Source organism: Juglans regia, unplaced genomic scaffold (genome assembly GCF_001411555.2).
Source record: "Juglans regia cultivar Chandler unplaced genomic scaffold, Walnut 2.0 Scaffold_750, whole genome shotgun sequence".
Taxonomy (NCBI): Eukaryota; Viridiplantae; Streptophyta; class Magnoliopsida; order Fagales; family Juglandaceae; genus Juglans; species Juglans regia.
Window position 1 is genome coordinate 15,641 of NW_023362404.1, and position 16,424 is coordinate 32,064.

The 16,424-nt window shown below is 38.3% G+C and overlaps 1 protein-coding gene across 1 annotated transcript; it reads left to right on the forward strand.

Moving 5' to 3' along the window:
- Positions 1 to 11,422: 11,422 nt before the first annotated feature.
- LOC108998384 (putative receptor protein kinase ZmPK1) lies at positions 11,423 to 13,117 on the forward strand. Its single transcript, XM_035687218.1, has one exon. It carries the CDS (start codon positions 11,423 to 11,425, stop codon positions 13,115 to 13,117), a length of 1,695 nt encoding a protein of 564 aa, XP_035543111.1.
- The last annotated feature ends 3,307 nt before the right edge of the window (positions 13,118 to 16,424 follow it).

Sequence of the window (16,424 nt, forward strand, 5' to 3'; positions counted from 1 at the left end):
TTTTTAGACCAATTCAAGTGCTCAACTTACAGATGACGATACTTTTACTTTCTCACAGATATTATGAGAAATTTGACTTTTTTTTTTATCTAGAAGGAAAAATAGAGAGAAATTAAACGGAAAGACAAACTAGATTTCTAATCCAATAGCAAAGGAAATGAATGAGTTGATGAGGGAGGGGGAGGAGCAAACCCCTCCTATGAGTATTTCGCTTGTTTTTGGTGAGGGGAAGAGAGTTTTCTTAGAGAGAGAGAAATATTATGTCTTCCTTGTTAGAAGTCTTAGTTTTATTTACTACAATCAAAGCTACCTGTACGAAGTAAAAGATTTCACATCCTAATCCTACAAGTTCTAGGTGTGACAATGTTTCTTACAGATTTGGTAGCATAAGTATAATAGGCCACAATTAGAATATAGTTTTATAATATTGTTTTTGTTTTGAAATTTAAAAAAATTGAATTGATTTTTATTTTTATTTAAAAATTTGGAAAATTTGTAATTATTAGTTTAAAATTTTTATATTTGAATTATGTTTGGGAATGAAATAGGATGGGATGAGATGAAATGAAATAAGATAAAAATTTTGAAATGATATCTATTTTCGAATAAGCTTTTTTTTTTTTTTTTTTTTTATGAAAGAACTGATCTCATTAATCAAAGATGTCAAATACATCAAACTCCAGGAACATAATCGAGTAAAAGAAACACTACATCATTTCTTTTGTGACTATATGTAAGATACACGAGGGGCATGTTTCAAAAGCATAGATATCCTCTGAGCAACCAAAAGCAGTTTTTGCTAGATGATGTGCTGCCATATTAGCTTCTCGGTTTGTATGTGTAACTGACCAACAAGCATATGAATTCAGAATCTCTCTTGCATCTTCTACCAGGCAGCCACCCAAACTCCAATTCTTTGTGTAATTCTTCAATAAATCCACCACTTGCTTTGAATCACCCTCCAGACAAAAATGTGTAATGCCAACCTCTTTGCAAAAAACTGCAGCTAGGAGCATACCTTATGCCTCAGCATCAAAAGAGGATCCTTTGAGATTTCTGTGAGCCTGTAAACTTCCAATAAAAAGACCATGGTGATCTCTGATGAGGACTCCAATTCCAATTTTCCTGTCCTTTTGATTTACAGCAGCATCCCAGTTGACTTTAAATAACCCCTCCTCAGTAGGGCTGAGCACCGACACTTTCGGAGTCGGAGGGCCCAACCTCCGACTCCGACTCCGACTTTGTCGGAGGTCGAATCCGACCTCCGACTCTGACTCCGAGACATACAAAATCCGCTCCGACTCCGACTCCGACTTGTCGGAGCGGAGTCGGAGCGGAGTCGGATTTTTTTTATTATTTTTTTTATCTTTTTTAACTTCATATTTGACCCACTTTTTTTAAAAAAAAAAAAAAATTGTGAGTTTTCAAATTTCAATTTTCTCAATATTACAATCTAAATTAATTAAACTTTTGATTATAACAAAAAATACAACTAAATAAAACAAGTAACATACTAACATGCATTCAAAAATTAAAAAGAAAGTCTTATTGCAATAGAAACGGCGCCGTATTGTATAGTAGTATACTAACTAATATAAATATATTTTATATTATATATATATATATGAAAATTTATAAAAAAAAATATATGATATATATATATATATTAAATCTCTAATCTCTTATACTTGATATATATATTAATATATATAAATATTAGTTATACTAATACTTATATTAGTATTAGTTATTATTAACACTATATATTATAGTATTATACTAATAGTGATATTAATACTATATATAATTATAGTGATTAGTATAACTATATTAGTATTAGTTATAGTGATTTAGTATAACTATATAATATATTAGTATAAGTTATAATACTATAGTCTATATTAGTATTAGTATTAGTTATAGTGATTAGCATAACTATATATTAATATTTGCTATAGTGATTTTAATTTAGTATAACTCTATAATAGTATTAGTTATTATTAATACTATATATTATAGTATTATACTAATAGTGATATTAATACTATATATAATTATAGTGATTAGTATAACTATATTAGTATTAGTTATAGTGATTTAGTATAACTATATAATATATTAGTATAAGTTATAATACTATAAGTTATAACTATAGTCTATATTAGTATTAGTATTAGTTATAGTGATTAGCATAACTATATATTAATATTTGCTATAGTGATTTTAATTTAGTATAACTATATAATAGTATTAGTTTAAATATTATTACATTACACTAACTATATCACTGATAGTATTAGTATACTAATGTCTAATACTAATATATCACTATAGTTAATAGTATCACATAGTAATATAGTATTAGTAATTAATACTATAGTGCTTTATATAGTAATTTATATATAGGCTTAAAGTGGTTTACTAATAGTATTAGTATTAGGCCATAAATCTAATTATTATACTAATGTATATTAGAATTACTAATATATTTATCAAAATGAATATGTTGAGAATTTATTAGGTCAAAAAATATAATTAATACAAGATATTGTTATATAAAATTTATATGAATAATACTTTAGTTATTATACATTAGTATTATATGTTATTATAAATTTATAGATTAGTGTTTATCTATTAGTATATGTATTACAATATTACATGTTGATGTTATTATGCATCTTAGTGTTTATAGTATATTATATATACATTAGTATTACATGCTATTATGTTTATACATTAGTAATTTAGAACAACATGGTAGTAATATTGTAAATTTTTAGTAGTATGATATTTACATATAGTCATATACTAAACTATTATTAGTAAATTTAGTCTATATATTATAGTATAAATATATTATTTAACTAGTATATTATTGAGTTTAACTAACTATATAAGATATAGTTAGTTAAAATTTAAATAATTAATATATAGAAAAACATATATTTTTATAAAATATGTATAAAATCGGAGGCGGAGTCGGAGGGTCACGTCGGAGGCGGAGGTGGAGGGTCGGAGTCGGATCGGAGCGGAGCCGGAGTCGGTTCATCAATGACTCCAACTCCGACTCCGACTCCGACTTTCAAGAGGAAAAAAACTCCGACTCCGACTCCGACAAGTCGGAGTCGGAGTGGAGTCGGAGCGGAGCCAGAGCGGAGTCGGATTCGGAGTCGGATTGTCAGATTTTTGCTCAGCCCTACTCCTCAGGCTTTGACCACCTTGGAAACCCTGCATTAGCTGTGAGTTTGGCCCCTATGTCCTCTGTGAGAGCTTCCCTATATAATACCAGTTCTGTTTTGGCCAGTTGGTGGAGGGCATTTGGGTGTTTGAATTCTTTTCCGAGAAGAGTATTGTTCCTTCTAGTCCATATGCCCCTCATAGTTGCTACCACTTCTTCTAGTTCCTCTAAACTGAGTATCTCAACAAGTCTGGACCATATATCAAAAATCAGATCACTTTGCACGGATAGCTTTTGCACCTTTTTCACTCCCTGACCCCACACATCTTTAGCAGCAATGCATCCCCACAGAACATGTCCAGAGGTTTCTGCCTCCTGCTTGCAGGTCAAGCATGAACTGCGTTCCACCACTTTCCTCCTTCTTAGGTTTGCTAGAGTAGGTAATGCCTCATTACATGCTCTCCATAGGAACATCTTGGTAGCAGGGGTTACTCTTAGCTTCCATATAGTTTTCCAAGCCTGTTTTTCTTTTTCTTTACCTGAGGTCTCCCCTTCCTGAGCACACTCCAAAACTTTACTGAGATGGTACCCACTCTTGACAGTATAGAGCCCATTTGTAGTGAATTGCCACACTAATTTGTCTTCTCTCCCCCTCATGCTAATCGGTATTGATTTAATATCAGTTATTTCTTGTTGGGTGAATAGCTCTTGTAAGAGGGGTTCCTTCCATTGCTGCACTTGGGGGTCAATCAGATCACTAACCTTTTCACACCAGCAATCCACCTCTCGGATAGACTGAATCTTATATGGAGGTGAAAAAGGTAGCCATTTAGCTGACCATATGTTAACATGTTGGCCATTCCCCACCCTCCATATGAGACCTTCTTTTAACAAGCTTAGCCCTGCATGAATGCCTCGCCAGGCAAAGGATGGCCCTGACCCCACTTTAGCTTCTAACAACCCCACCTTACTGAAGTACTTCTGCTTTAGGATCCTGCCCACCAAGGAGTTTGGGTTTTGTAAAATTCTCCACCCTTGCTTAGAGAGTAAAGCAAGGTTGAAACTCCTCAGATCTCGAAAACCAAGACCTCCCATTTCTTTGCTATGACTGAGTTGCTTCCAATTTACCCATTGAATTTTGGAACTATCTTCATTGAAGCCCCACCAGAATTTCCTGAGTAATTGATTTAGCTTGCTGGTGATGGAGATTGGTATCAGGAACATACCCATAGCATAGGTGGGAATGGCTTGAAGAACTGCTTTGAGGAGGACTTCCTTGCCTGCTACAGAGAGGTATTTGTTTTTCCAGTTGGAAACTCAACTCCAGGTTCTATCAATAAGAGTATGAAAGGATGCCACCTTTGCTCTGCCCACCAAAGCAGGAAGTCCCAAGTATTTTTCAAAGGTGCCACATGATTTAACCCCTGTAAGCTCCAAAATTTGTTGTTGAGCTGCCTGGCCAGTATTTCTACTAAAGAAAATAAAGGACTTGTCTTTGTTTATCACCTGTCCCGATGCCTTCTCATATATGTCAAGTATGTTGAGCACATGCCTGAGTTCCTCAGCTTTAGCTTGGCAGAAGAGCAGACTGTCATCTGCAAAAAAGAGATGGTTCACTGATATTGGACTTCTTCCAATAGGGACAGGGGTCAAAACACCACAGGCTTCAGCTTGGTTTAAAAGTGCAGTGAGGGCTTCTGCACATAAGATGAAAAGGTAAGGGAATAAAGGGTCCCCTTGCCTAAGGCCCCTTGAAGGCAAAAAGGACTCTTGAGGCTCCCCATTTACAAGTATAGAATATGATACGGACTGGAGGCAGGTCTGAATTAAAGTAATTCACTGAGGAGGGAACCCCATCTTGATCATAATAGCTTCCACAAACTGCCATCCCACCCTATCATATGCCTTACTCATATGAAAGTAACGAGTGTTCCTGTCTCCATGTTTAGCAGACACCACATCCTCTTGGGCCTTTTTCGTGCAAGCAAGATGATTGCCTGAGCCAGATTCTTGTAATTCCCCAATGCTTTGTAGTCCCTGTGTGATGTTCAAGTTCTGCTGCTTCTTTGTTTTCTGCTTCCAAGCCAGCAGCTCCTGTTGACAAGTATCTAGTTGTTTTCTCAGGTCACTGTCCTCACAACTTGATCTATTGTCCCTCCTCCATGCCTCACTGACTACCTTATGGCATTCTTCCTTTAACTCCCATGCCATCTCATATCTGAAGCACACTCTTCTTTTCCTTCTCTTGTGGCTTGTTCTGCATGTTTCAATGAGGAGTGGTGAATGGTCAGATTTAACTGCTGCAAGAGCAGTGCACGAGCTATGTTTGAAAATATCATTCCACTCCTTATTTCCCATTGCTCTATCAATCTTTTCCTTTGTGAATTCCCTGCCAGCCCTATTATTAGACCATGTAAAGCTTAGTCCCTGCGAGTGAATGTCATTAAGGCCACAAAATTCAACTGCTTGCCTAAACTCCTCAATTTGTTTATAGGGTCTGCTTGCTCCACCCATTTTCTCCTTTTGGTGAAGGATCTCATTGAAGTCTCCAGAGCACAGCCAGGCCATGGGCCTAGGGGGTTTGATCATCTTCAAAAGTTGCCAACTGCCTTTCCTTTTTCCAGTATCTGGGTGACCATAGAAACCAGTAAATTGCCATGTTGGTCCACAATCATCTTCCTGAATCAGTGCACTGATATGCCATCTAGTGTAATTAATCAATTTGACATTCCATTTATCTTTCCATAAGAGAGCAATACCACCACTTAGTCCCACACAATCAACTGCAAAGCAACCATCCATCATTAGAGTTCTCCTAATCCCTTCCATTCTTTTTGTTCTGCTTTTAGTTTCCACAAGGAAAACTAACAAGGGGCACTTTTCCTTAGATAAATTCCTAAGGACACAAACTGACCGAGGGTTCCCAAGCCCTCGGCAGTTCCACACCAAAATACTCATTGATTTTGGCAGGGCTGGAGACCAGCCTCTGCCTGAACCAGTGAGTCTTCATTTGTGTCATCAAGTCCTTTACTCTTTTTTGAGACCAAGTTGCTATGTGTCTTCCTCCTCTTGCATCCCCTCTGGTAGAAAACTCTGGCTGACCTGTTAGGGGTATCAACCAGAGGGGTTTCACCATTGCCTTCCTCATGAATGTCTCTTTCCCGAGCCTTTCTTTTCCACCTTCTGACAGTGCTTACCAAGTCAACCCTACCATGCTTCACGTGATCATTTGAGCTAGCCAACTTGCATGACTCCCTTTCTTGTCCCGAATCCTACTGCCTAGGAACCTGCTGCCTAGGGACATCAAACCTCCTAGTAGGAGCCACCCCCTTCCTTTTTGAACCTTCCCACTTTCCATGATCAAAGGTGGGGTTCCAATTTCCTCTTTGCACATAAAGTCCTTTTTTGGTGTGTCAGAACCAAAAGATGACACATGCACGTGTGTTGACTGCAAGCCTTCAGTGGGTTGATCTTCCATCTGATCTTGTAACTGGTTCCCAAGGTAGCTACCCTGGACAGGATCAACTCCTACTACTGTTTCTTCTGCTGGTGGTTGGGATTGGACCCCTTGCTTCTTTTCTTCCTCATTTTCCGCTAGGGACGTGTCTTGCTTTCCCGCCAAAACTTCCACTTTGAGAGCTTTGCCCTTGCACCTTGGTTCTTCACGTGCAACCCGATCCCTGTCTCCTTGTTGTTCATCCTTGCGGTGGTTCCCACCTCCACCACCACCGTACCTACGCCTGTCAAAAATGTTTGTGTTTCTGGGTTGCCCTCGTAACCAGGGGCCAAATTGGTATGAAACTTGTTCATCACCTTGTTGCTCAGCTCTCTGCCTTGTGCAGCTCCTTCCTTTGTGAAATAGCACCCCACACTTGAAGCAAAAGCTTTGTAAACGTTCGTATTTAAAGGGAATCTAGTGTTGTTTTTCACCTAGCATCAGCCATTTCCCTCTCAGAAGCGGTTGATGGAGATCCACCGCTACCCTTACTCTGAGGCATCTCCCCCAAGCTCGCCCATCAGCCTCGGCTTCAACTCTGATAACATGACCAATTGCTTCTGCAAACTGCTGACCAAACTCTTCTGTCATGGTTGCTAGCGGCAGGTTATGCAACTGCACCCAAAAAGGTTCAAACCGAAACTGTAATGCATGAATGGATATTGTTTCATCCACTTCCGACATGGTTAGAAGGTGTCTATCGAAGAACCATGGATGTCCACTTAAGACTCTCTCTTTATCTGTCAGCTTTTGGAATTCTATCAGAAAACATTGTTCTCCCAACTCCTTGAAAATAACCCATCCCTCCAGCTTCCATATTTGAGACATTGTGACCCTAAATCCCTCGCTGTTAACACTCTTCTCAGTTAAGGCCTTCCCCACCAGACAATATTTGCCCCGTGCATCTTCCTCAATGTGGGTTTCTGGGTTGACATGAAAGAAAGAGCTTTCCCCCTTGGAAAGATGTAGCTTCTCCCATTGCGATGCTAAATCCTCTGTTTCCATTACGAACTCACAAGCACAAACCGATACCACAGTACTCACATGAAGTGAGACGTAGACCTTTGAGATTAAACCCAAAGCACTCGAACCTCACACTTCCTCTCAGAGAAAGGGAGGCACTCTTCGTGATGCTGAAGAGTATTCTAAAATTGTTGAATAAGCTTACTTATTGTGCATGATTCTAATTTCTCTTGGTCATAGCCCAGTAGCTTCCAAAACAAACCCAACTTACCCGGGTCCAAAAAACTGATAATGATTATGAATCGTTTTTACTCATCACAGGCCCAAGATGGATTTTCAGTTTATTTAAGTTTAGAACTTCTAACCATCTATAGCCTAAACCATTATTTGTCTAAGCTGCCCAACCAATTACCAAAGGTTACTAAAGAGTCCAGGAGTTAGAAGCTGAAACAAGGAGCCATGTTCTTTGAAGTTATCCTGTTAAGAGATTACATAAAGTATAATTTGTAGAGCCCAAATTCACATATGATGCGGCAGCAAAATGGCTGAGGAGTTTTTGCAAGTCCTTGGAACATTTGCGGCTTCAAATGCAAGATGAAGATTTCCAGAACTTCAGTGGTCAATTAATATTGTTAAAATCAATTGGAACATGAATTACAGCAAACCTGTTAAATGATACGTGTCAGTCTTCAACTGGCTGACGTGGCAAAATGATTATTATACTAATAAATTTTGTCCCTATTTTGTTTGCTAAACATCCATTAAGAGTGCACAAAAATACATGTTTTTGAGATAAAATTTACTTAAGAAAAACTTATAAAAAATTAACTTCACCACATATTAGTTATTTATATGCTGAAAATTATAAAATTTAAATTTCAAAATTTAAATTTAAAAACAAAACTGATAAAATGAGTCTTGTAAGTAAAAGTTTTAAGTATATGCAGCACTACTCTTTTGAGATTCCAATCTCCATTCTAAACTAATTCTAGTTAAAGCAACCAATGCTTCCAATCAATGGCACTGGCTCACTACTTTCCTCTTTGCTTTGCAACAACAAGTTCTTGGACTTCAGGGCTAAGGTTTAAGGCTTGGTTTTGGTTATACAGATGAAGTTATCTCATCTCATATAATCATTACAATTTTCTCAAATTTTCATATAATATATAATAAACAATTAAACTTTTTCAAATCTCAAAACAAAAATAGTATTAAAAAATTATATTATAATAATATTTTATTTAACTTTCATCTCATCTCATCTTGGCTAAAAATACTTCTAAGCCTCGTGCATTTGTTTTTTAAAAAAACAAGTCTAGATTTTAAACTTTTTAAATTTTTTAAAAGAGAGTACAACAAATTCAAGTAATGAGTTAAAAATTCTTCTCATGGATGAGGATTTAAGAGAAAATGGATGGAGTTACTCTCATCATTTGCATATTAAGAAAGAGTGGTAAGTAAAACGAAAATTTGAACGAAGGAATAGCTAATTCAACTAAAATTTGACTAAGGCAATAATAGTAGCAACGCTCAAAGCTGACAAGTGTTTTTAATAACTCAAAGCTCAAATTCAACTAAAATTTGACGAAGGCAGGAATTTTATGCAACTTTGTAAATTTAGAATAACTCCAGTATTTACGTAACATTTATCTTGTGATTTTTGTTTTTAATATTTTATTAATTCAATGCTTGAACGGGGAAAAAAGAATCACCATTGTCAATCACATCATGAGGCCGTGAATTGAATTGCACATGGATGTTTAGAATGTTCATCTTGTGAAGAATATGATGAAAGGACAATGACCCAAGAAGTTTAGTGAAGATGTCTGCTAATTGTAATCTTGAAGGAATGCAAAAAAGCTTGATAATGTTTTGCTGCAACTTTTCCTAACAAGATGACAATCTATTTGTATGTGCTTTGTTCTCTTGTATTGAACTAGATTAGTGGCAATAGAAAGAGCTGATTTGCTGTCAATGTAGAGCATTGTTGGCTGAGGATGATCAATACTGAGATCTTGTAGAGCATAGAGCAGCCACTGCACCTCACATGTAGTTGCTGCAAGAGCCCTGTATTCTGCTTCTGCAGATGATCGACTAATTGTAGCTTGCTTTTTAGATTTCCATGAGATTAATGAATCTCCGAGAAAAATAGCAAAGCGTGTAACACTTCTTCGAGTGTCTATACAACCTGCCCAGTCACTATTTGAAAAAGCTTTAAGCTTCAAGTCTGAAGAGGAAGAGAACACTAACCATTGGCCTGGTGTTGCTTTTAAGTACCTAAGTTCAAGATAGCAGCTTGATAATGAGAGACAGCTGGTTTGGCAAGAAATTGGCTGAGAACTTGAACAGCATAGGCAAGATCAGGCCTTGTGATTGTTAAATATAATAATATGCCAACTAGCCTTTGTAGGCTGAAGCATCCTCATAAAGATTTGGATAATTTGCAACGAGCTTAAGGTTAGATTCCATTGGAAATGCAGCTGGCTTGGAACCAATGAGACTCGTATCTTGAAGTATGTCTAAAGCATACTTTCTTTGACAAAATGAAATTCCAGACTTTGATCTAGCTACTTCCAATCCAAGGAAGTACTTAAGTTCCCCCAAGTCCTTAATAGTAAACTTGTCATGCAAAAAGGCCTTGAGTTTTTGAATTTCAAACAAATTATCACTAGGTGGTAGAACATCATCTGCATAAACTAGTAATGCTATGAAGGAAGTAGTAGTTTTCTTGATAAACAATGAACAATCAGAATTTTCTTGAAGGAAGCCATAATTAAGAAGGGCATGAGAAAGCTTTGCAAACCATTGTCGAGAGGCATGCTTCAAGCCATAAAGACTCTTTAAAAGTTTGCAAACTGTGTCGGACTGTGAAGTAGTCAATCCAGGGGGCACTTCCATATAAACTTCTTCATGTAATTCACCATGTAAGAATGTATTATTCACATCCAATTGGTGAATGTTCCAACCTCTAATTGCAGCAACAATCAATAATAATCGAATGGAAGTGATTTTTGCCACTGGAGAGAAAGTGTCAAAGAAGTCTAAACCTTCTTGTTGAGTGTAGCCTTTAGCTACCAATCTTGCTTTGTGCCTTTCTATAGTTCCATTAGCCTTGTATTTAACTCAAAAAATCCATTTACAACCTATGGTCTATTTATTTTTAGGTAGAGTAACAAGTTCCCAGGTTTTGTTTAACTCTAAAGCATCAAGTTCATTTTTCATAGCAACTTGCCATTCAGGTAATTTTGCAACTTGTTTGTATGTTTTGGGTTCTTGAGAAGCGTAAATGGAAGCTAAGAAGGCTTTGTGTGGTACTGAAAGTCTACTAGCCGAAAGAAAGGAAGATATAGGATAGAAATTACCTGTGTTAGAGGAGCAACCAGTAGAAGTAGATGGATTGTTTGCACATGGAAACAATGAGGCAGCACCACAATAATAATCCTACAAAAATTTTGGTGCTTGTTAAATTCTGGTTGATTTTCTGATATGTAAACCAGGTGAAGCAATTTGGTGGTGATCAATATTTATCTGAGATGAAACTGGTTCATTGGAGATTAGTGAAGGTATGTTCATATTAGAAGAGAGAGGAATATTTATATGAGATGAAATTGGTTCGTTGGAAGTTGCTAAGGGTACATTCAAAACAGGATAGGTAGGATCATGTTGAAACTCTGAATGAGGAAACAAAAATTCAGAGTTAAGTGGGAGAGCTTTGAATGGGAAATTGGTTTCATGAAACACAACATTTCTGGAGATTAGAATTCTTTTTGTGTTCGATTATGATGGTGATGTTCGATTATGGGCCGAAGCTTCACAGAAGACTGAGAATTGATTATGATGGTGATGTTCGATTGTACAGTTGGGACGAGGAGGGGCAGACGTGGTTTGTGTCTTGGCAAGCCATACCGGGACCTTGCAAGATTTATGGTATATGCGGGCCAAATAGCCTTTGCAGCTATATTGTTGGTTCTGATAGGAACTGTTCATGCCTCCCAGGATATAAGATGAAAAATCTAAACGACTGGTCTGACGGGTGCGAACCAGAGTTTCATCTTTCTTGCAATACAAATGAGTCTGGCTTCCTGCTGTTACCCCGTGTTGAATTCTTTGGTTATGATTATGGGTTCTTCCCCAATTACACATTTGATCAATGTAAGAATTCATGTTTGCAATTTTGCAACTGCAAAGCGTTCCAATTCACCTTCTCTCGAGAAGATGGTTTTTCAAAATGCTACCCCAAGACGATGTTGCTTAATGGATATCGTTCCCCAGATTTCCAAGGTGACCTCTATTTACGGCTACCTGAAAACAATTTCTCCTCCTGCGCAAATTATGTACAAGATTTCAAACTCAATTGCTCGAGTAATGGCACGGTGCCACTGGACAGAACGTATAACAGAAGCCAGGAAAATCGGATAGTAAAATTCATGCTCTGGTTTGTATGTGGAGTGGGAGGACTTGAAATCATCTGTATCTTTTTGGTGTGGTGTCTCTTGAGTAGACCCCAGCAGGCTTCTAGTGTAGACAAACAGGGCTATCTTGCTGTCATTGGGTTCAGAAGATTTGCTTATGTTGAGCTCAAGAAGGCAACAAAAGATTTTAATGAGGAGATTGGAAGAGGTGCAGGAGGAATTGTGTACAAAGGGGTATTGCCTGACAATCGAGCCGTAGCAATCAAGCGTTTCAATGAATCTGACCAAGGAGAAGGTGAATTTCTATCTGAAGTAAGCATCATCGGGAGGATTAACCACATGAACTTAATTGAGATGTCCGGGTACTGTGCAGAGGGAAAGCGTAGGCTTTTGGTGTACGAGTACATGGAACATGGTAGTTTAGCCCAAAACCTCTCATCCCATGCACTTGATTGGAAGAAAAGGTTTGACATTGCCGCAGGCACAGCAAAAGGCCTAGCTTATCTGCATGAAGAGTGCTTGGAGTGGGTTTTACACTGTGATATAAAGCCACAGAACATACTCCTAGACTCTAACTATCAACCAAAGGTGGCAGATTTTGGGTTGTCTAAGTTACAAAATAGAAACCACGAGAATGCAAGCTTCTCAAGAATAAGAGGAACCCGAGGGTACATGGCTCCAGAGTGGGTTTTCAATCTTCCTATCACCTCCAAAGTGGATGTTTATAGCTACGGAATTGTTGTATTGGAGATGGTGACGGGAAAGGGACCAACAAAGGGTGTCCATGCTATAGATACTGGAGGCGAGACAGAACCCAAAAGGTTGGTTGCTTGGGTGAGGGAAAAAAGGAATGAAGCGACTGCAATGGCTTCCTGGGTTGAGGAGATCGTTGACCCAATATTGAAAGGCAGTTACGAAAAGGGTAAGATGGAAATTCTAATAAATGTTGCTTTGCAATGTGTAGAGGAAGAGAAAGACGCAAGACCCAGCATGAGCCAAGTAGCTGAGATGCTTTTACGCCAAGAAAATGATAGTCACAATGATGATCATGGTATTAATCTCTAATTGGGAATGGTACCCATTTTCGATCGTAACAAATAGTTGTTTTCATCATAAATAATTGATCACGAATAAGCGTTTATCTTATAGTAATGAAGTTGTGTACTTGTAAGCGTGGTTGTGAGTACATCATCCACAAAGGGTCAAGTTGAGTCTATTGATCCTAATGGTTGTGCATGATGTGTGTTAATTTCTTTTATTCTCTCCTTGTTTTCGTGTTGAGAACTTGAGTGATTTTTATATTATGTGAAATTGTCATGTCTTTCGCATGTGTCAAACTTTGCATTATGAAGTGAATTAGGCTTTAGCATCTTTCTTTTCATTTTTTATGTATTTACATACTGTTAATTAATTTGACCGCCTCTAGATTGTAGTGAGTTCAATAAGTTTAGTATGGCAGCTTGGACCATTAGGATTTTGCCCATGCTTAACTAGCCGTACATTAACTTCCAAGGATCACAAGCAAGAGATACCTCTACAAATCTGAGGAACACTGTTTTTCCCTAATATAACATATAACTCCCCATAAAAACTGGCATAACGCATGTACGTTGCATCATATGTATTGACTTTCCAGATTAATTAGACCTCAGAAATTTTGGATTATTACTTTCTATAATGCGACAAAACAATATTTGTAATGCCAGTTGATATAGTAGGATTGCATGACAAGTCACAGCTCGATAAAATATTCTTCCATGTACCCAAAACATTCCCTATAGTCTCTTGATCATCACACACTGCACAAAAGTACATGGAACAAGAACACCCCGCCCCCCAAAAGTTCCTTCCAAGTCATCACTTCTTGTCATCCAAGGTCGTGAATGCTAAAGAAGTATAAGAAAGTTGTCATCGTGATGCAAATAATCTGTCATTGTGTAACACCCAGAGCCAGAATTTGTATGTTGGACTATGTATATTTTTTATTTTTTTTTATTTTTTAATTGAGCTTGATAGTTAGTTTTTTTTATTTTTTATTTTTTTTTATTTTTTATGTTATGGATCGGATAGTGATTTTTATTTTGAGCTTGTGGCTGTTTGTTTAAACCTTGGAAAAACCTTATCGGTTTATGAGCAGTTTTCCTCACCTGCACGACTCTTTTCACATCTGCATGGACGTCTCTCATGCACATGCACGGTTACCTCTTTTTTTTTTTGAATCAACTCCATAAATAATGTTGTTTCTCTCCAGAAAAAAAAGAAGTTGCCGCAGCTTAACTTGTTTTCCAGTAAATCACCTCATTCACGTAACTGCCTCTTTTTTTTTCTTCCACTCAAAAGCCACCGTGTGATAGCCCCACCGCCCAGCCCTTTGGCAAACTGTGAACTCCACGTAGCCCCGCCGCTGCCTCTGCGTTATCACCCCCATAGCGCCTTCCCTGCACCACAACCGTGGCACCCCTTCTCAGCCACCATGGAACAACTCCCACTGCCCAGCCACCCTGCCTCCTCCACGATCAAGCAAACACCGAAGATACCTCTGTTTTAGTCCCCGAAAACAGAGCAGTTTTCTTTTTTGCTTGTCGCAGTTCGACGCAGCCCAGCCGAGCAACGCCGTTGTCAACTCCTATCCAGACCATTGCCATGTGTATCCCTCTCCTCGTGATTGGTCGTCGCAAGCAACCTCAGCTAGCTTCCACCACGTCTCTCTGCTCCGTGCCCAACATTAGCTTCGACTGAGTGTTCAGCCGCACGGAGCCTTTGGTTCTGGTCTCTTACTAAGGTAGGACAGCCACCGTTCTCACCGGAAACCACCTAGACAGGCCACAAAAACCTTCGTCTGTGACACCCTCAGTCCGTCACTTTTCACAGTGAGTTTTATCTCTCTCCCTCACATTTTGCTCTTTCACTTCATATTCTCTCTCGCTCATTAGTGGGTCTCTCTATTATCACTCTATCTCTCTGTACTCAGCCGCCCAGCCCCCCGTCCACCTCCTAGCTTGTCGCACAGCTCCTTGCCGCACGGTGAGCATGCTTCTACTGCATGGTTTAATAAAGAAGCTTATAGCATTTTAAGTTCTATTGTGTCGTGCCGTGCCCACTGCCTTCCCAAGATAGCCCATGCAATTTAAGTCGTTTTACTAAAACACCCTATCTTTGATTAGTGCTATATTAGGCTAGTTTTGTTGTACGTACGAGTACTTTAGTTTTTAGATTTATATTTACAAAACAAAAAAAGATTTTGAAGTATATTATTAAAGTATGAATTTCGTATGGGAATAGTAAGTATAAAATTTTATTTTATGTTTTAAAACCCCTTTAAACAGATACCAATTAAGCCTTTTTTTTATTTAAATGATATTTTTGCTTCATCCACTTTAATAGATTTTGATATAATTATGTTATCCATGCAGCATCCTCGGAACGTGTTCGTGCGAGTGTCTAATGAAGCTGATTTTACGAAGGCCTTATCGAGGGACTTATGTGAAATTAATGGGAGTTTCGACCGTGCTTTTCGTTGGTCTCCTGAATTTAATGAAGATGATGAGCCATCGAGAGTGCCGGTATGGCTTTCTCTTCTGGGTCTTCCTCCAAATTTCTATCGTGAACCTTTTTTGAAAATACTCATGGCGCCTATTAGGATGTTTATACGTCGGGACAATCCGACTCGCTGTGCAACGAGAATTGATTGTGCAAGGCTATGTGTGGAAGTGGATGCTGCTAAAACGCCCTTGACTCATTTCTAGATAGGGGCTCCCGGTTTGCCTGCTAGCCGTAAATAGGAGGTTGTATACAAGACTCTTCCTGCCTACTGTGTTACATGCAAGATGCAGGGGCATAACTCACGGACATGTAAAGTAGGAAAAACTTAGAAGAATGGGCAGTCTCGGGTTGGAAAGAAAGATCAGCAAGAGGTTGTCAAGGCTATTGAAGAACCTGGGGCAGAATCAATGCAAACTATATCTGTCAATGTGGATAAGACTGTTATCGCTGCGGAAGAAACATTAGTGACAGACTTGGAAGCAGGGGGTGTTGTGGTTGAAGAGTTGGTTTCGTCTAATGAAGTTCGTCCTTCTGAGTCAATGGGTGGTGTTGCGGTGCTTCGGTTTTGATGTTAACAAAGGGAGATGTTGTGCCAGGGGGTGAAGTTGTTCCCCACGGTGTTAACATGTCTTTTGTTGAAACAAAGGTTGCTGAAACAAAAAAAAAACTTTAGCCCGTTCATGATGAGAATGCTACGGGTGCTAGCATGGGGGAAAATCCATTGGTGGGATGTATGCAATCGTCTCCTGAAACCACGATGATGTTGCCCAGCGAGGGGGGGAATTGTTTGTAGCAGGGGAGTTGTGCGTCATGAGGAATAAATCATTGC

Bases quoted from the DNA above. Each gene is read 5' to 3' on its own strand.
- LOC108998384 (XM_035687218.1), top strand. From the start codon at position 11,423: ATGGTGATGTTCGATTATGGGCCGAAGCTTCACAGAAGACTGAGAATT.